Source organism: Vitis vinifera, chromosome 8, assembly GCF_030704535.1.
Source record: "Vitis vinifera cultivar Pinot Noir 40024 chromosome 8, ASM3070453v1".
Taxonomy (NCBI): domain Eukaryota; kingdom Viridiplantae; phylum Streptophyta; class Magnoliopsida; order Vitales; family Vitaceae; genus Vitis; species Vitis vinifera.
In genome coordinates this window covers 16,300,231-16,319,694 of record NC_081812.1, presented here as the reverse complement: position 1 = coordinate 16,319,694, position 19,464 = coordinate 16,300,231, and the positions used below count along the sequence as shown (strand labels likewise).

The window sequence follows — 19,464 nt, the reverse complement described above, 5'->3', positions numbered from 1 at the left end:
TGGAGCCCAAAAAGGAAAAAAGAAAGAGGTGGGGTTGGGGATGGGGATGTGGTGTTTTCCAAATCCACAGGAGTGCCACAGATGATGATATATATAAAATTTGAAATATAAAAATATAATGCATTTTGGTTTACCGAGTCGAAAAATGCAACTGCTATCAAAATTACGCTCAAGTTAATTTTCCTCTTTTATTAGGAGGGAATGGTGGCAAGCTGAACTGGACGACACCTTACGCCCAATTCAAGCTGAACCTGATTTAATTAGCAATTCACCTAAACTGAATTCACAATAACTAGCCATTATTTGGAATATTTTATGCTCTCTGAGTTGATAATCCTAACGACTGAATCTACTTATTGTCTTTTTAGTTCAGTTTCACTAACATCTACATAATTTCTTGAATTATTCAGCCTAAAAATTTTGGATTGCATAGCATTGAAACATTTTCTTTTTCTCAATTTTGGAGCATGTACCATTGCTTTCTATACTTCCAACTTTCTATGGAAATCAAAAGCATTGTTTTATTATCACGTCTCACTGAAACTAAACAGTCCAGAGTACCAATCAAGTAAACGTTGCTGATATGAGAGGGACACTAACCCACACACCTCTCCCTATCAAAAAGCGCAACCCGTCACTGCAAATATTCACTAAATTGTCTGATCAGAGCTCACCATCCCAAAGTTCCTCAACAGTCTTGTAGTGGCCCAAGGTCTCATGGGCAAATGAGCTTCCTCTGAGAAGTCTTGCCTGCACAGTTAAAAACCAAAATATTTTTATTATTAGAAAAGGTCAGGAGAAGAGTATCTGGCACAAGATCCTGTGCCTCTCAAATGATCCTACACTTGTATATCATCACATACACCATCCAATCATCCAGTCGCTAAAGGAATCAGTAAAAAGCTTCATATGCAACAGGAAATAATAGAGTATAACTGACATTCGCAATCTTTCTGCTGTTTTAACTCTAATTTATTGGTGCTAGGTGCATAATGCTACTGGCAGTTACAATGGCAATATAGCGGCCCACTATTAAACAATTACTAGGAGCCATGATCATAGGGGGAATCGACAGAGGCAATGAGGAAAAGAACTACTTGCCTGCTCAATGTCAGAAAACTTAGCAAACAGGTCTTCAGGTATAGACCACCCAAACACATCAAAATTCTCCTTGATCCTTGATTCATGTGTACTCTTGGGAAGCACGCTCTGACCCATTTGCAGGCCCCAGCGAAGAGCAACCTGTGCAGGAGATTTGCCCAATTTCTCTGCAACCGTTTTCAGAACTGGATGCTTAAGGACGTCACTTTTGAGCCATGTTGTACCTGGAGAACCCAATGGTGAATACCCCTGAAAGATACATGCAAATCAAAATTAAAGAAAAAAATTATTATAGTTCTAGATGCGCGCGCATAGCTGAATCAAAATAATGAGTAAATTAAGATATGCTCTTCAACAATATAAGGAGCTAACCCAAATTTCAAAGTAAATTAAGGATTGACTACTTACACTTAGGTGAACCCCCCTGGATTTGCAAAAGGCACGCAGTTTTCTCTGGTCCCATGAAGGATGACACTCCACTTGGTCGACAGCTGGAGGAACACGTGCAATCTCCAACAGGTCCCCCAGTTTCTTTGTGGAGAAATTGCTTACACCAATAGCTCGAGCCTTGCCAGAATCACAGAGTGCTTCCATTGCTCTCCATGTGCTTGGTATATCTGGTTGGGTGAGGTTTTCAGGTTTGAAGCCAACAGAACCCTTTTTCATACGGACCGGCCAATGGATCTACAAGAATCAGCCGCATTTAGTTACAATCAAATAATCTCCTGAATAATGCAATCTAAATTAAAATGCAGATTATCAATTATTCAAAGTACGGTTCAATTTCTAAGTTCCTAAGATACAGACAAGGTTGCAGAATCAAGGGACTCAAAGATTTGGCCATATTGCAAATTTCACTCAAAGATCTAAATATGGCATTAACAAGAGTCCATCTTCTGAGGAATGCCTTTCATCAGTTTTGACCTTTTCTTTCTGCAAACTTCACAGAACTTTGATAGGGTCCAAAGACCTGCAATATTTATTGGATGACACATTCTTCTAGTTACTTTTAACAAATAACTAAGGCAACACATACAAGATATAAATCAATGTAGTCGAGCTGCAAGTCTCGCAATGTTCTGTTTAGTGCCTCTGGCACATCTTCTGGTCCATGATCAGTACACCTGCAAATAATTTAAGTTGTAAATGGTAGAAGCTAAGAACTGCAAGAGACCAGTTTACTCTAGAAAAGGAAAATGAATTAGTAGATAGTACAAGCAGCACTGCAACAGCAGCATCTTAAGATAAAGAGTAACAGATAGCTATTGTTGCTATAATGTTAATATTTTCAATCAAGCCAAAATCAAACTGAGACAAACCAGAGCTTGGAGGTAATCCACAGATCCTCACGCTTCACTATGCCATCTTCAAACATCTTCTTTAAAACAATACCAATCTACAAGCAAAGAAAACAATATCATAGGGCTATAAAATCCTTGTTACAAGTCAATAACGTTCAAACATTGAGATATGAGAATAATGAACACTGGAGATACTACTGATCATTTGAGAATTAGCAAGTTCAATTCATTTCAAGGGTTGGGATTGTCCCTATGGCCATAGCCTATGTATGGGCTATGATTGAATTGACTAGGCATAAGCACAAACAGGTGCCATGGTTTATGTTACTTGTTCACATCATGGTTTCTCCTATGTTAAGAGTATTGATCAATAATAAAAACTAGGGAGAGATTCCTCAGAATCAAAATGAGGAGTAACAATAAATATGTAAAATGCAATTGACTAAAATTAAGAGCAGAAACAAAAAACAGTGAAGAATGATGGATAGCAGAGAACCAAAATGATGAATTCATTATATATGTTGGATCCATCACCCATATAAAAAGGGACATAGAAAGTAGCAGATGCCAGATGAAATCATAAAGTGGTTATAGCCTTATAGGGCGTTGGTGATCATCAAGTTCACATTAAATTTAAACAAATATTGCAGCCATTCTTTACATTGCAGCTAGCCATGTCAAAATGACATTTCCACTAAATATGCAAAGCTTAAAAGAGGATGCTATTATAATAAATATTAGACAACCAAGGATATAACTAGAATGATTGCTTTTGGAGAATATATATAACAAGATAATCAGGAGAATAGAATTCAACAAAATAATGATCCTTCTTAATTTTTTAATTATCATTTAAAGTGTTAGATATAAATCAAAGGGTATATATTTTGATAGAAAGATACACAAAGTTAGTAGGTTGAGCAAATAGAAATTGAGACATGCTCTAATAAACAAGAGAATTAAAGAGAAAATAGGGAACAATAGTTGAATGATTTTAGTTTAAGAACCAATCAACTTTGAACATATAAGGAATATATAGGAAAATCGATTGCTTAAAACACTCTAAGCGACAATATTGTGCAAGATATACATAGACAACAACTACAATGATGAAGATGACAACACAGATTGTCAAAATCAGGTCTGCATATTTGCAGTAACTACCTCCTTCTCATTGCCGTAAACTTGAGCACAATCGATATGGCGGTATCCAACCTGTAGAGACAAGGAATAAATATGCTTGAGTATGCATCATTAAAACACTAGATAATCATCTTTCATATCTAAGAGAAGTCTGCCCTTTTAGTTTAGAATAAGTTGGCTGTGGGTAAAACTGAACAATAAATGCTCAATGATTTCAAAAGACTTTAGTATGAATTTTGTTAAATTTTTTTTTCAACTTGTAACTTATTACTGAATAAAACTTACTTTCTGTTTTTTGATCTATAAAATTTGATGTATTTACAGTCACTGATATTAAGTAAACTGTAAAAGACCGATGAGAGAGACACAAGGGAGGAAAGCATTGATGGCTGTGGTAGAGAGATGAGAAGGTCAACAGTTTTGGCAATGAAAGCATGACACTATTTTAGATTCACTAGAAAACAATAGTTTTAACTTTAAATTGATTTTGATTTTAAATAGCAACATTAAGTTATTTTATCAAATATACTTAATATGCTTAATGACTTAAATTAAGTCATTAAGTTAGTCATATTAAGTTGGTTATCAATGCCCCTTTAAGTATGAGATGTTTAGTTTAGGGTTCTTTAAATACAAATGTGCTAGTTAAAACCTAAAAGAAGCAAATACTGTGATTAGTAATCATGAGCAGTATTCAATATGTCAAAGAACATATGTTCCCCTCCTGTGAGTAGTCAGCAGTCAGACTAACCATAATGATTTTCTCCTATTGCAATAGCTACTAATGTTAAACATCTATTGGATGATGGAGTACTTGTCTGCATTATGGACAATATATATTTATGATTGAATAATAAATTGATCAGCCAAAGAATGAACCCAAGCTATGACGGTTAGGTCCAATCAAAACCTAGCCATAGTAGCTCATAAGCCAAACCCATGTACAGGTGTGGAATAGCAGCATCCATAACATTTAGAAGAAAGAGAACTGAGTTCTTTTTCAAAAAGAAAAGATAATAGCCGTGAAAATGTAGATCTGGCAGGAGGAAATATTATTGCTCATCAACAGGGAAATATGCATGAAAGAAGCGTCTTCACAAAGATTATTTCCAAGAGTAAGTGATTCCCCTCACCAAATAATATGAAATCCCAATACAAAGAAGGCACCTAGCTTTGTTCTCAAGCGCGGATCTCCTATCAAAATCAGAAGATCCACCACTCTTAGGAACATTAATATCTATGAGTGGAATGCAGAACCGCACTGGAAAGAGATTTTATCCTAAAAGGAAGGAAGCTTCGTCTCGGTTCATCCCATATTTGGAATCTAGTTCTATTTCTATATTGCCAACATGCTGAGAAATTTTAAACAAAAGCAGAAATGTCATTTGCGCTTGTAGAAAATGGAATCAAATGAAAAGACTATATAAGTGTAGTTTTTGAACAAATATTCAGAAGCTTGGAACATTTACATTGTATTATCAAAACATCTCGCCTTTTAAGCCCTATTTCTACCTTCTGATGGATCCTAATTTTTTCTGAAAATCCTCACGGCACGCTCTCTTTATATTTCAAGATGATTCTTGCCTCGAAAAAAAAAAACATTCAATCACAAATCCAGATACAAGGATTCCAAAAAATGCAAGCAGACATAGAGCAGGAAGTCATGAAGAAGAAGAGAGAGACCTTGATAGCGATGGCCACAGCCTCGCCCACGAGACCCGGATCGGACTGCCACGTGCCCAAACCGACGTAAGGCATCTTAGCTCCAGTGTTGAGTTCAAAGAATCGGATGTCGTCGGACATTTTCAGACGATAGGAAAAAAAACGCAAAATATGGACGACTACTACTCTAGAGACTCCAAATATCTGAAAAAGAGAACGCAGAGTGCCACAAGCTCTTCTCCTCTCCTCATATATAAAAGTGGGAAACGGGAATCATGCTGGCGTCTTGCTTTTGCCGTCTAGCCCTTACCATTTGTGGCCATAAAGATCCACCGTCCACTTGTCGTTCGCTGAAAAATTCATTGTTCGCTCGGAATCTTTGACGGTTTTAAACCGCTTCGGATGTCACGGATACGATTTATTTTGCAACAAACAAAAATGAAAAAACACTTGCCTAGCAGCTTTCCACGGTTTTTTTAATAAATTCATTAAAAAAAATTTATATGACGAAAAAGTCATATCCTTTTATCTCTATTATCAATATTTGTTAATCTTTGAATTGGATTTTACATTTTTTTTTGGACCTTAAACTCATTATCACTTTTATCTAAGGGTCTCCAACGGGTCGGGCCGTAAATAGGAGGCCCGCGGCCCAGCTCGGGCCGGGCCTATGGGCCCGTTGACTGGTCAACGGGCCGGGCCGGGCCAGGCCGAGCTAAAATGCTAGGCCCGCGGCCCGGCCTATGAGCCCGCGGGCTAGCGGGCTGGACGGGCCGGGCCACGGGCTTTTTTAAATAAGCCAAAATGGCTTTTAAATAAAGGAAGAGGGGGGATTCGAACCCCTCTCCTCAAGCATAAATTTCAAGGCTCTAACCAACTGAGTTACATTTCTTTTGTGCTTATTAAATGAATTAGTTATATATATATAAAAATATAGTATATTATTTTAAAAAAAAAAATTAAAGGCGGGCCTAAGGGCGGGCCTGCGGGTCGGGCCTAAGGGCGGGCCTGCGGGCCGGGCCTAAGGGCGGGCCTACGGCCCGGCCCGCCCATAAACGGGCTCGGGCTGGGCTCGGGCTGGGCTTTAGCCCGTCGGGCCGGGCCGGGCCTAAAGCGGGTCGCGGGCCGCGGGCTTTTTGGAGACCCCTACTTTTATCTACACAATTATTTCTTTAAAATAATTTTTAATGGATAAAATAAATCTATACATATATAAATCTAGAAGTAGCTGGACAAATAAAATCTGATATAATTAGACAAAATCATATCATTTCTTGAACAATAATGTTGGGCATATTCAGATTGCATGAGAAATTTTTTATGCTAAACCATAAATGATATTTTCCCTTTTATCACCAATTTTTCTTTTCTTTTCTTAAATATCAGGTGATAATTTGAGGAATTTAAAATTTAATAAATAAGGATATATATATATATATATATATATATATATATATATATATATATATATATATATATATATATTATATTATGATATCATATTTTTTTGGAAAGTCATATCAGACATGATATGCATGTGTCTTATCAGATATGATATGTTTCTCCTATTAGGATATGTTCCCAAGCTAATAGTATGCTTATATCTTATTTGTAAAATGAACTAAAAAGTAAAACGAAGAATCTATTATTTTTTAATATTTATTTGAAATAAAAATTATATTATATTCCAATATTTATTATTAAAAAAATATGAATTTTCTTTTATAAATAATAATATTTAATAATTTAAAATTTTATATTATATTATTGCAAAAATATTATATATATTAAATAATACATATAATAGTGTTATTTAACACTATATTTTAAAAATATTTTTTTAGTTTTTTTTTTTAACTACAAATTTATTTTTTTTAGTCAAAATTTTTTATTTTACAAATAAGGGATATATAAAAAAATCTAAAGAAAAAATAATCTTATTTTGTAGCTCATGTAAAAAGATAGATATATATATATATATATATATATAAAAGGTTAATTATCTCATTCAACATTTGGTTGACCATATTTTTATCATATTCTATGTTACAAGAATTGTGTAAGATTTTTCACTTAAAGTGTAAATACCAATGTCAGCTTCTATTCCATTCTTATGTATAAAAAACATAGATGTATATTAATTTTATCCTAAACAACTAACCAAATATCCTAATTAAAACCACCAGTGGGATTACCTGGTCCATTAGAAATACCACCGCAACTAGGCGTTTGACATTAGAATTAAGTAGTAACCAATCAAATTAAGGATAGTTGAGCATATAAAGAAAACATTTTACATAATCGATTGCATGCATGCTCAAATCTCACCATCCCACAGTTCTTCAAGGCTTCTATATACTCCAAAAGTCTCGTGCACAAAATTACTACCTGTAACTAGCCTCACCTGCGCAATCAAAACCCATAAACTAAATCATCAATACAGACATTGAAGTCACTTTGTATTCTAAACTCAACTCAGAATTGCCCATAATATTCGTTAGTAAATTGGACATGTTAACGTCTGAATGGTCGTTGTATCTATGGGCCGGCAGACATTTCCATTTTTTATAGAATCAAGTAGGGTATGGTTTATCCTGTTCAATCAGAAAAGGGTAATGGCTGAAAATAAAAATATGTGTAATACTATCAAATCCACAAGATTAATGACTAGGATCTTAAGCTTCACATGCATACATTTATACTTAGCAGAAAGAGATTGAAGTAGTTAAGAGAGACTACTGGCCTGCTCAATTTCTGAGAACTTGGCAAAGAGGTCTTCAGGTATAGACCAGTCAAAAACATCAAAATTTTCCTTGAGTCTACCCTCGTTTGTGCTCTTTGGTAGCACGCTGTGACCCATCTGCAGCCCCCACCGAAGAGCAACTTGTGCAGGAGACTTGCCCAATTTCTCTGCAATCATATTGAGAACAGGATCCTTAAGGAGCTGCCTGCTCTTGCCAGATGTGCCACCTGGGGAACCCATTGGTGCATACGCCTGAAATCAAGAAAACTCATGGTCATCATTAAATAATCATCTGTGGGCTGTCTGCAGATACATGGAGATGATTTTAATCCATTTCTTTTTAGAAGCATCTTGTAACAAGTCCATTTCCTTAAACGGAAATATTTAAAGTGGACCTCTCTGTTTTGCTTAATACATGTTCAGCCCAAAAGGGAGATTGAAGTACTTTTTATCAGCATACTCACAGAAAGGTGAACTCCATTAGATTTACAGAATGAATGTAACTGTGGCTGTTGCCATGAAGGGTGGCACTCCACTTGATTGACAGCAGGAGGAACACGGGCCACCTTTAATAGATCCCCCAGCTTCTTTGTGGAGAAGTTGCTCACGCCTATTGCTCGAGCCTTGCCAGAGTCATAAAGCGTCTCCATAGCTCTCCATGTACTGGGTATGTCAGGTTGAGTAAGATATTCGGGCTTAAAACCAATCAACCCCCTCTTCAGGCTGACTGGCCAGTGGATCTTCACAATTTCAACAGCGCCATTTAGTAGCATGGAAATGACGGGAATTAAGATATCCACAAAAGAAAAAGAAGAAATGAATGCCAGCTCAAAGCTAGAATCGACTCTTGATATATGTTACAATAAATGCATTCCTAGTTTTCCACCAATATCTGTAGATTAACTTGAACAAGCAGCTTAATCATGATCTACATACCAAGTACAAGTCTAGATAGTCAAGCTGCAAATTCCTCAAAGTCCTCTCTAATGCTTTTGGTACATCTTCTGGGGAATGATCAGAACACCTGCAAATTATTGCACTTCCACTTAAACAGTAGAAAACAGGCAACATGCCACATGGTAACCATGTTTCGAACTTTTCATTACAATTTTCAATTGATAATTTCAATTTTATGAAAACCCAGTATATTTTTAGGTCAGCACAAGATTCAAACAAACCAGAGTTTCGAAGTGATCCATAAATCCTCTCGTTTCACTATACCATCTTCAAAAATCTTCTTCAAGGCAAAGCCAATCTAAAAGAAATAAAACTAGATAAGAATGTTATAAAATTGAATAAAATCCTCACACAAAAATTATAAGAATTGTTTATGAATCAGCAAATAATAAATTGTGTTTCATGTCCAAGATCGGGATTGTCCCCCTACTCCATGCATGAATTATGGGTGAACTCACATATGTAATGCATGAAAAGGTTCATCGGGCAGCATTGCTTGTCATTGTCACAGGGATAGATTCCTCATAATCAAAAGAATTTTACAACAAACAGAATTGACAATGAGGACAAAATCAAGAAGTGAAGAATAAGGATTAGAAGAGACCCAAAAGTTGGATCAATTATCCATAAAATAGGAAGTTGAAGACACATTGCGGATGCGAATGATGGATGAAATGGAGAAGAGGTTACAGAGTGTTCGTGATTATCAAACTCTCTCCTAACTTTTAGAAAGCATTAAGAAAAACATCAACTAGTTTAGATATAATCAATGGAGTAGAATTAAATCTAAAAAAACAAAGAATGAAAAAATCAATAAAATAATTTCAAACATTCCCTTGTATAGGTAAGAAAGTAAAATAAAAGATGGTGTACAAAAGCAAAATGACTTTTCAGTTAAAAGACTAATCAAATAACCAATTTTTAAAAAATGGATATGTTAAATCCACACAAGTTTACCTACATTTCTATCACTAATAACTAAGAGAATCAGTTCTTAAATTGCCATAAGAAAAAAAAAAATACTTGATATTAAAAAATAAAAAAGAAAGAAAAGAAACGAAGGGAGGTGCAGTACCTTAAAAGATTTCATTCCTATTAGTTTGGATGGGTAGCATCTATGAAATACTATTTGGATCTGTTAGCTTGGGAAGGTGTAAGAAGGTGATTGTGAGGCACAGAAAACTTGATGCATTATTGACTGAAAATAAGTGCATTTCAAGAAGGTGATTTGGAAGATGGAATGCTTAATGTAGTATTAATTACAAATCAGTGCATTTCAGGGAGACAGCAAGGATATAATGAGATGATCTGAAAGGTAAATAGGGATTACATGTCACATCTCAATGATTTCTCCCTCTTTTTTGGTGCCCAGGCATCCCTGTTTTTGAGTTCAGGGCAATCAGACAGGAAGTTCTGAACTACTATTACAGAAAGCAGGCTAGAGTTGGAGTAGTCGGTTTCCCTCTCAAAGAAATTGGCTAAAGGCCCAGACAGAAGCTTGAGCAAAATCCTTAATTGGGAAGGACAACTCCCAATGAATGTTGCATATGCAGGAGGAAGAGGAATACTGGACCGATTTTTATTCATTCTCTGGTGACTTGGGACTCTTGGTCTCTGTTTCTCATTATGCTTGCAATACAGCAGGTTTTCATGAAATTTCTAAAACAATTGACTAGTTGGCATCGCTAGTTTATGGGGAGGGGAGGGGCAAGAATAAGGGAGACATGGTTTGCACAATAGAAGAAGATGAACATGATCAATAATCATGAGCAGAATTCGAAGTACATAAGAAAGAATATTCACCTCTCCCTGATCAAGCTATCAGCAATCTAGGTATAGGAATTTTGGAGAAGAAGATCAAAGAACTGATCCTGCAGACCCTTTTCATTTGGATGTCAATTTCTGATGTAAACCAACATAGATAATTCTTTCATGAGTGGGGATAGACTTGAGAAATTGCTTTAGTAGAATACTGTCTTTCATTTCTGTTCTGATGATTGTCTCTGTTTTACATCAGGGTTTTCTTGCACACTACTCATGATTTTTTTCTTTCTAAACTTCAATGCAATTTAAGTATTTACTATAAATACGCACAGATAATAATCATAATGATAGGGTGAATGACAAAGAAATTAGGACTGCATCATTGTTGTAACTACCTCTTCCTCATTTTCATAAAGTTGAGCACAATCAATATGGCGGTATCCAACCTGCAGGGACAAAAAAGAAAAAGGAATAGTTATGAATCATCAAAATATTAGATGACCACTTCTAAATCCAAGAAATCTGCATCTTTTTGGGTCCAAAATCAAGTATAAGCTGTTTGAATCAGTGTCTTAATATAGGTGCACCACAAAATGACAAACTATGATGAGCTACTATGTTAGCATTTTAGCTAGATCAACCTAAGGTTATCACCATACAGGGAGTGGATAGGGTGATGGCTTTTTGTTTTTTAAATTTAAATTGTATGAATGCAAGAGATAATTATATGCAAATATATAATAAACACAATGAAAAATAATGATATATAAATTAAAGAGATTAGGGAAGAGAAAATGCTAACTCTTTTTTTTATGATGGTTCAATGCAACCCAACCTATACTTCTCAAGTTCCTAATCAAGTGAGGGTTCCATCATTCCGAGGCTTTTAACCAAACCTCCAAACTTTACAATTGGATTATGGTTCCAAACAACCCTCTTGGACTTCTGGTTTCAAGCACCTTTTACAATCCTTAAGAGATACCTTACTCTTGAATAATCTCTCAAGTGATACCCCACGCTTGAGAATCCCTAAATGATACTTCACACTTAGATTTTTCCCTTTCAAAGGTTTACAAGAAATGATAGGAAATATTCTCACAAAATCCTAGTACAAAATTTAGGTTCAAATGATAGAAGATAAATTAGAATTAAATGGTGCACCAATGATATGTAAGTTTTGAAACAAAGTGCACAAAAAAACACTCCCTCAAGACTCAAATGATATTCATAAAAGATTTAGAACTCTTACACTTTTAAATAAAGAACTTTAAAGCCTTTAAATAGAGTTTGGAAGCTTAAACTAGCCGTTAGACGCAGTTTTGGCGTCGTTTGATTGAGCACTAGTTCGGTCGGTTCACTAGTCATTAGCATTTAATGCTTCTAGCAAGTGACCACTAGGGTTCAAGGCTTTGATTGGGCATCAACCGATTAAGGTTTAGCCTCAACTAATTAAGGCTTAACCTCAATTGGTTGAATATATGACATTGGAAGAGAGGGTGTGTGCAAATGCACCTTGTTAGCCTAAGAGTTCTCTTAATCAAATTTTGATAATAACAAAACATGGTTAAGTATGCTAATTGTTTTAAATCAAGTTAAGTTTCGGTTTTATAACAAGAAAATCAAAAGAAAATGACAAGTTCACTTAAAAGAATTCAAGGAAAGCGAAATCAATGATGCATGAAGACTTATTTTGCCTAGGAAATTAATGTTAGATGAATCCTTTAAATGCTCTTAGGATTTAAACTTTTTTCATGCATTTCTTCATACTTAGTTTTCTGAAAAAATGCCTAAAAGTTCTCACTTTACTTGAAACTAAGTTAAACTTCAAAAACCTTAGGTGGCAAAACTCTTCAAAATAGAGTCATAAATTACCTAAACACATTGCCTAAGCATTAGAAAGCTTTTGGGAAGAAAAAGAAAAAGTTTTTAGGCCTTTTAGGTGCAACCAATCTAGGGTGCACTTAAACCAACTCAACTAGTTGGAAACTGGTTCAATCAGCTACCTTTTTCTAGTTGAGATCCATCCTAGGTTCTAGAAAATTTTCTCCCTCTTCCAAAGAGCTTGCTTTCTTGGTTTAGGCTTCACCTTTCCTGCTTGAGGCCTGATCAAAGCTCAAAAAGGACCAATGGTCATCTACAGTGCATTTAATACTCAACGGCGAATCAGCTGGTCGAAATGGAGCTCGACTGGCCAAGACTCATTTTTGTAGAAAAAGATGTCCAAGGTTAAAAACCTATGAATAGAAAGCTCTTATGCATTTATTGATAAGATAATACTTCCATTAAATTATCAAACCACCATTTTCTCTCATTCAAAGCTCTTATTCCTTTGTGGATTAATCATTCACTCGCAAATCTTTCTTAATCTTTTCAAGCATTTATTGTGCTAGTTTAAATGTTGTTAAACCTTTATCAATTTGAGTAAGGTTGCATGGTGAAGCCTCAAGTTAGGATTAAACTTGAAGAGATTGTGTACGTGCCTATTGGAGCCATTGAATCCAAGTGTAGAGCTTGAAGGCTTCGGTTGAAAGCCTCGAAATGGTGGAAGCCTCACGTGGAAGGAGTTTGAGGAGATTGGATATAGGTGGGATTTGTCGAACCATCATAAAAATCGAGTTTGCATCTCTCTATCTTTCTCTCTTTACTTTTTTTTGAGCCATCAAAATTAAGTATATTCTTTGAAACAATTTTAAAACCCAATTCAACTCCTCTCTCCCCCCTTTTAGGTGTTTTGTTTAATCTAATTAGCCTTGTTTAACAATTAGTATTAGAGCTAGATCTCTTGTGAAAGATTTAACCATCTAAGAGGATATGGATAATTCATCAAACTCATCCCATTTGGAAGGTTTTTCAACCACCCGACCTCCATTATTTATGGGAACCGAGTATGCGTATTGGAAAACGAAAATGACTTGGTTTGTATAATCTACCAATTTTGATCTTTAAGGTGCATGTCATTGAAAATAGTCCCACCATCTTTTCAAAATTGAAAAATGGAGTGAGGATTCCAAAACCTAGTCAAGAATGGGATAAGCTTGATAAAAGAAAAGTTTAATTGAATGTCAAAATCATTTACCTTTTACATTATGTTATTGATAGAAATGAATACAATCGTGTTTATTAATGTAAATCGGTTAAAGAAATTTAGAGACTTCTTGAAGTAAACTCATGAAGGAACTAATCAAGTAAAAGAGTTTAAAATTAATTTGTCTGCTTGTAGTTATAAATTATTTCTATGAATGATAATGAAACCATTGTTAAGATGTTTAGTAGGTTCACTAACATTGTCGATGGTCTTCAAGCTTTGGGAAAGATGTATATTGAATCTGAAAAAGTGATGAAGATGCTAAGATCTCTTCCAAAGAAATGGGAAGCTAAGGTCACCGCAATCTAAGAGGTCAAGGACTTGACCAAGCTACCATTAGAAGAATTGATGGGGTCATTGATGACCAATGAGATCACCATCAAGAGCCATCAAGATGTGGAAGACAAAAAGAAGAGTATAGCCCTGAAAAGTCACCGACAGTAAGTTAGCACAATCACCGACAATAGTAACATGGGAAAACCACTTAAAACATGACTTATTTGAAAAAAGCCTCCACTATTGGAAAAGAGGTTGATGAAAATGATGGTGAAGAATATGAAGACTTGACCCTCATAAAGAAATTCAAGAAATTTATGAAGGGTGAAACTCAAAGGAAGGAGATTCACTCCTAGAAAAGACAATCAAAAGAAGGAAGCTTCATCGAATGGTGACAGGGAGAAGGATTTAATATGCTACAGTACAAGAAACAGAGACATATTAAATATGATTCCCCTCTCTATAAGAGTGGAGCAAAGAAAGGAAAGAAGAAGGCGATGATGGCCACTTGGACTAATAGTGAAGATGACTCTTGAAGAAGAAGAAAATAAGAAGGAAGTGGCAAACATGTGCTTCATGGTCATTAATGAGCTTTTATGAGATAAACTCAAACCTTAGCTATGATGATTTACTCAAACCTAAGCACACTTAAAATAAAACATTACTTCTAAACCTTATTTTGTTATCATCAAACTGAGATTAACCAAACCTTGGTTTAACATAGCAGTTGAAATGCCTATAGAGGCATTCCTCCCCGAGTTAGCAATAGTGAATACTTGCTAAACATCTATTATGTGATGACCTACTTGTCAAGATCATGGGTAGTGTTTGTGCATATATTATATTTACAACCTATCAAATATATATATATATGTTTCTATGCATCTATGATATGTGGAATTGGTTCTATAAATATTAAATTAATTAGCAAAAGAAAGAAACCAAAGCTATGAAGTCTAGACATAAGCCAACTCATGTATAGACAAAGGACAACAACATCTACAAGATAGAGTACAAAAACCTCTTCCAAACATTAAAGCTAATTTCAATAAGAAAAATATAATAGTCAGTAGAAGGAAATATTAGTTGTCATCAACATTGAAATAAGAACATATAAATAGGGGAACCCTTAATATTGAAAAGATTGTCTTCACGAGGTTATTTCAAGGGGAGGCTAATCCTCTCACCATTTAGGGCTATGGTAGAAGAGAAGAGACTATAGAATCCAATACAAGTGAGTTAGACATTTTTTAGAGGCATTTTCCAATCAAAACAGTGGCTCTATTAGATAAAACATTTTTTACCTATTTGATGCAAAACTCCATTAAAAAAAAAAACAAAACAAAGAAAAAGAAAAATAAGAAGCATCATCTGGATTACCCCATACTGAACATTTGACTCTTTTCCATACATGAACAACCGTAAATTAGGGAATTCAATAGAATCAAAGCCTCCAAATTAAATAATGCGATCAACATGGAAATTGGATTGATTTATTGGAGGAACTTACCATACCATGCCAATCTTTTTATATCATGTATTATGTGATCTTTCAAATTATATGGACACTGTATTATTAATATTACCTCACATTTTGAAGCAAGTTAGTAGACATCATAGCCCTTAATTAGCTAAGTTTGTCTTATCCCTCTATGTGCGCAGTTATCATGGCTTTCAAGTTGTATGTAAAACTTTATAGGTATTTCCCTTCAAGATCTCAAACTCGAATTACTTAAAAAAAATAATTTTGAGTATTGGGATGATCTTAGAGAGGTCAAGAATTTTGCACAAAGGTTTAGAAGCAAAAGAACAAAGTAGCAAAATAAGAGGAAGCTCACATAACTCTGCTGTAGGTCTAATTTTGACCAATTTAAAGTTTGCAACTATTTCAGGGGAGAAATAAATTTTGAAAAATCCTAGACTCATAGAAGAATGGATCTGCCAATTTTCACCAAATTCTAAGGTCATTTTCCCTACTGGAAAAATCACACAAATTGGGGAAAATTTTCAAAAATCTGCTAAAGCTAAAGCAAGGGATTTCAGTCTTAACCCAAGAAGGCCCAAACACCATTAAAAATGCCCAAACCCTCTTTCCACAGGTCTAAGGTTTGGAGATGACCTATTTAAACATCTTTTGATACTGAGAAGGGATCTTTTAGATAAGTTTGAGAAGAGGAACAGGCACACAAAGGGAGAGAAGAAGAGTGGCAGCAAACAGATTTTCTCATTCAACATGCCTATGAAGATCTCCTTGAAGTTTTGTTTTCCTTTTTCACCGAGTGGTGTTAGGAACTTGATTATCTTTGATTTAAAACTTTTAGTTTTGATTCTTAGAGTTTCTTTCACTTTCTAGAATCTGCAAGAACTCGATTTTGAAATGTCTAGTTTAGCAAAATTTTTAAAGATTCAATATTTTTAGATTTGATGATTGTTTTCATTACTTATGACAGTTTCAGTGCTTTCTATGTTTGTTTAAATTATTGGCTAAGATGAGGGTGACCTTGGGACTCAAACATGAGGCTGGAAGTGTTCCAAACAAAAAGGATTAATCATGTCCACATCTGGTTCATTTGGTTGCCTGGAAAACTTGGAATTAACTCAACAGAACATCTCCTACTCAACCAATAAACTTGCACAATGCATGCACAAGCCAACTGAAACTCATAGCTCCACCGCCAAGCACCTACTTCTTTGTATCTATCTATATACATATCTAGGTAAATAGAAAACATATATATATTAAAGGCGCCAAAGCAAATGCCACAACAAAGTATACACAGTGAAATTACTTCAATACCTTAAAAATACACTTGACATGGTCTCTACCTTAATTGCAACTAACCTTTCCATGTCATTAATGCTGATAAGGTTGGGAACTGCGATGACTACACTTCCCTGATGGTCTACCTTGTCTGCTTAGGCAGTAATGCTGTTTCATAGCACTCACACAAACAGGAGACTATGAACCACACCTCAATCAAGGCCAAGTATTGGGCCCTTCCTCCACTGCTACCAAGATCCTTCAGGTTTGCTCTCTTCTTAGTGAGCTTGGCATTTCATTGTCCAGACAACCTACTATTTACAGCCACAATTTTGGATCCATGCATCTATCTGCCGGACATCCACTTTGCTCCTTATCAAGTTATCAGGAGGATCCTTACTGTTTCTTACATTTCAACTACGAATCAATTGGGAATTGGCTGATGCACTTATTAAGCCCCTGTCCCATCAACAGTTTCATCATTCTTTGTTCCAAGATTTGTATCTCCAATGGAAGCACCATCTTGTGAGTATGAGATCTTTCATATTGTGGTTAATTGTCCGTTATCCTTGATCCCACGACTGTTTCTCTATGATTTTGGCCATTCTTTTCAGTAGTCACCATAATTTAGGCTATTCTTTTGTAAGTTACTGTAAATAGCTTCTAGGCCCGTATATTTATTTAGTTTCCTGGTTGTGAATTGATTTTCATTCAAGCAATAATTTTTCTGGTACCTTCTATACAATAAGCCAAAGCAGAAAAACACCCCATCCGTGAAAAACCTGTGCAAATGTTTATTCAAAAGGTCATCAAGGCCATGATCTTGACGTCCTTAGGAAAATTATAAAGAATTTGCACCATAAGACACAAAAAAACGTAACTTTACCTTCACACCCAGAAAGAATATAATTTTTTTTGATACGTAAAGAAAAGTCGTATATAAAGTAAAGAGGAGACACCCAGAAAGAATATAATATACACAAAACACCAAATTCCTGGAGCAATGAACCCTAATTAGATAAGTACCATCAACAAATATATATACAATATATTGGAGAGGATCCACACACAAATTCAGGTGCAAAACGTACAAATAGAAAAGGAAGGAAAAGAAGAAGTGACGCGTATGGGGGAGAGAGACCTTGATTGCGGTGGCAAGGGCATCGCCAATGAGACCATGATCAGCCCTCCAGGTTCCCAATCCTACCGAAGGGATCTTTGCTCCTATGTTCAATTCAAAGAACGGAGACATTTCTAGATACGAGAAAACAGAAACTGCTGCTCCACCCTTCAAAGCTCCGAATAACAGAAACGTCTCCCTTAAGAGAAAAGAGCGTAGGGTTATTTGATTAAAAGCCTTTCCATGTTTTTTTTTAAACCAATTTTAACATAAATTTCATTTTCTATTTTAAGTATCTACAGGTTTTAAAAGAAATATTTATTTTTACAATAAAATAATAAAAGTATTTTTATCTAAATGATGCAAAAAAAAAGAATGGAAGATTAAATTTCAAATTTTTGGGTTATTAGAGGCCCTTTTTATCAAATAATTAACGGTATTTATATTAAAAATTAATTATTCTTAAAATAAATATGAAAATGTTAAGATTATGTTTGATTTCAGAAAATTTGAGGAAAAATATGAAAAAAAGAAAATAGAGAGAAAAATAAAAAATTAAATTAAAATTGATAAATTATTTTTATTTGTAAACTTATTTTATTTATTTTAATTCATCAACATAAATATTAAATAATTTTAAAATACATATTTTTTTTTTTGAAATTTTCTATAATATAATCAAAGAAAATCATTTTTCCTACCATTTTTTTTTTATTTAATACTTTTTAGGAACCAAACATAACCTAAAATTGAAAATTATTTCATTCCTTTTAATTAGTTAACTCAAGAGCATATAAAAAAATTTTCTTTCACCAAAATTACTGACTAGTTAATGCTCTTATAACATTATAGCCTAGAGCCAACCATGTTTACTTTGCATAATTTTGAGCTTGGATCAAACCCGCTACTTGGTAGTACTTTTGTCAAAAATTTGAGGGGGTCATTTGCCCCTTGGGCATAGCCTGGCTCCACTTCTGCTTCTATATACACCAAAAGTTTCATGCACGTTTACTACATGCAACTTGCCTCATGCGCGTAATCAAGACGCATAAACTAATAAGTTTGATTAGATCTCACAATTCCAAAGTTTCTCAATAGCCTGAAAACAACACTTCCTGGAAAGTGTCTAAATTCCATTTTTGAGTGAATTGAAAAACCGTTCATAGTTTCCTAATAGAAAATATTTTTATAAAAGAGTTTCCTATTATAAATATATTACAATCATAAAATTAGTTTCTTATATAAAATCTTCATATCTAATTAGAAAAAAATATGGAAAAACATTTTGATAAAAAAAAAAAAAAAAAAGTTTTTTTTTTGGTAATTGAACTTTGGAATTTGAGAGTTCTAGAATTATAATCTCCTAGAATAAGAAGTTTTTTGTTTTTTTTTTTTTTGTCCAATGTTATAGTCTTTAAACTAAATCAAGTAAATTGTTTTATATTTTGTGTGTTTTTATTTTCACCTTCTTATTATGTTTTTCACAATAAACATCAACAATTTGGGGTCACATATTTGCCAGGCTAAATACGATGTTAAATAAAAAAAATG

The 19,464-nt window shown here is 34.5% G+C and overlaps 2 protein-coding genes across 2 annotated transcripts; both read right to left on the bottom strand.

Moving 5' to 3' along the window:
• Positions 1–495: 495 nt before the first annotated feature.
• On the bottom strand, positions 496–5,662 carry LOC100254427 (NADPH-dependent aldo-keto reductase, chloroplastic). Its single transcript, XM_002272873.5, has 7 exons — positions 5,229–5,662; positions 3,567–3,617; positions 2,421–2,497; positions 2,138–2,225; positions 1,510–1,785; positions 1,102–1,350; positions 496–750 (listed from the first exon to the last, which is right to left on the bottom strand). Exons 1-7 carry the CDS (start codon positions 5,346–5,348, stop codon positions 664–666), a joined length of 948 nt encoding a protein of 315 aa, XP_002272909.1. The 5' UTR covers positions 5,349–5,662; the 3' UTR covers positions 496–663.
• Positions 5,663–7,410: 1,748 nt separating this feature from the next.
• Positions 7,411–18,153, bottom strand: LOC100259758 (NADPH-dependent aldo-keto reductase, chloroplastic). The gene is made up of 7 exons (XM_002272700.4): positions 17,935–18,153; positions 11,067–11,117; positions 9,129–9,205; positions 8,887–8,974; positions 8,415–8,690; positions 7,951–8,202; positions 7,411–7,611 (listed from the first exon to the last, which is right to left on the bottom strand). The coding sequence occupies exons 1-7, from the start codon at positions 18,043–18,045 to the stop codon at positions 7,525–7,527; spliced, it is 942 nt and encodes a 313-aa protein (XP_002272736.1). The 5' UTR covers positions 18,046–18,153; the 3' UTR covers positions 7,411–7,524.
• Between the last annotated feature and the right edge of the window lie 1,311 nt (positions 18,154–19,464).

Excerpts from the sequence above, each read along its gene's own strand:
- LOC100254427 (XM_002272873.5), bottom strand. The coding sequence starts at position 5,348 with ATGTCCGACGACATCCGATTCTTTGAACTCAACACTGGAGCTAAGATG. Across the intron at positions 3,618-5,228 it reads CTGTGGCCATCGCTATCAAG|GTTGGATACCGCCATATCGA; the intron begins GTCTCTCTCTTC and ends TTGTCTCTACAG. Across the intron at positions 2,226-2,420 it reads TGGATTACCTCCAAGCTCTG|GTGTACTGATCATGGACCAG; the intron begins GTTTGTCTCAGT and ends AATTATTTGCAG.
- LOC100259758 (XM_002272700.4), bottom strand. The coding sequence starts at position 18,045 with ATGTCTCCGTTCTTTGAATTGAACATAGGAGCAAAGATCCCTTCGGTA. Across the intron at positions 11,118-17,934 it reads CCCTTGCCACCGCAATCAAG|GTTGGATACCGCCATATTGA; the intron begins GTCTCTCTCCCC and ends TTGTCCCTGCAG. Across the intron at positions 8,203-8,414 it reads CTAATGGAGTTCACCTTTCT|GCGTATGCACCAATGGGTTC; the intron begins GTGAGTATGCTG and ends TCTTGATTTCAG.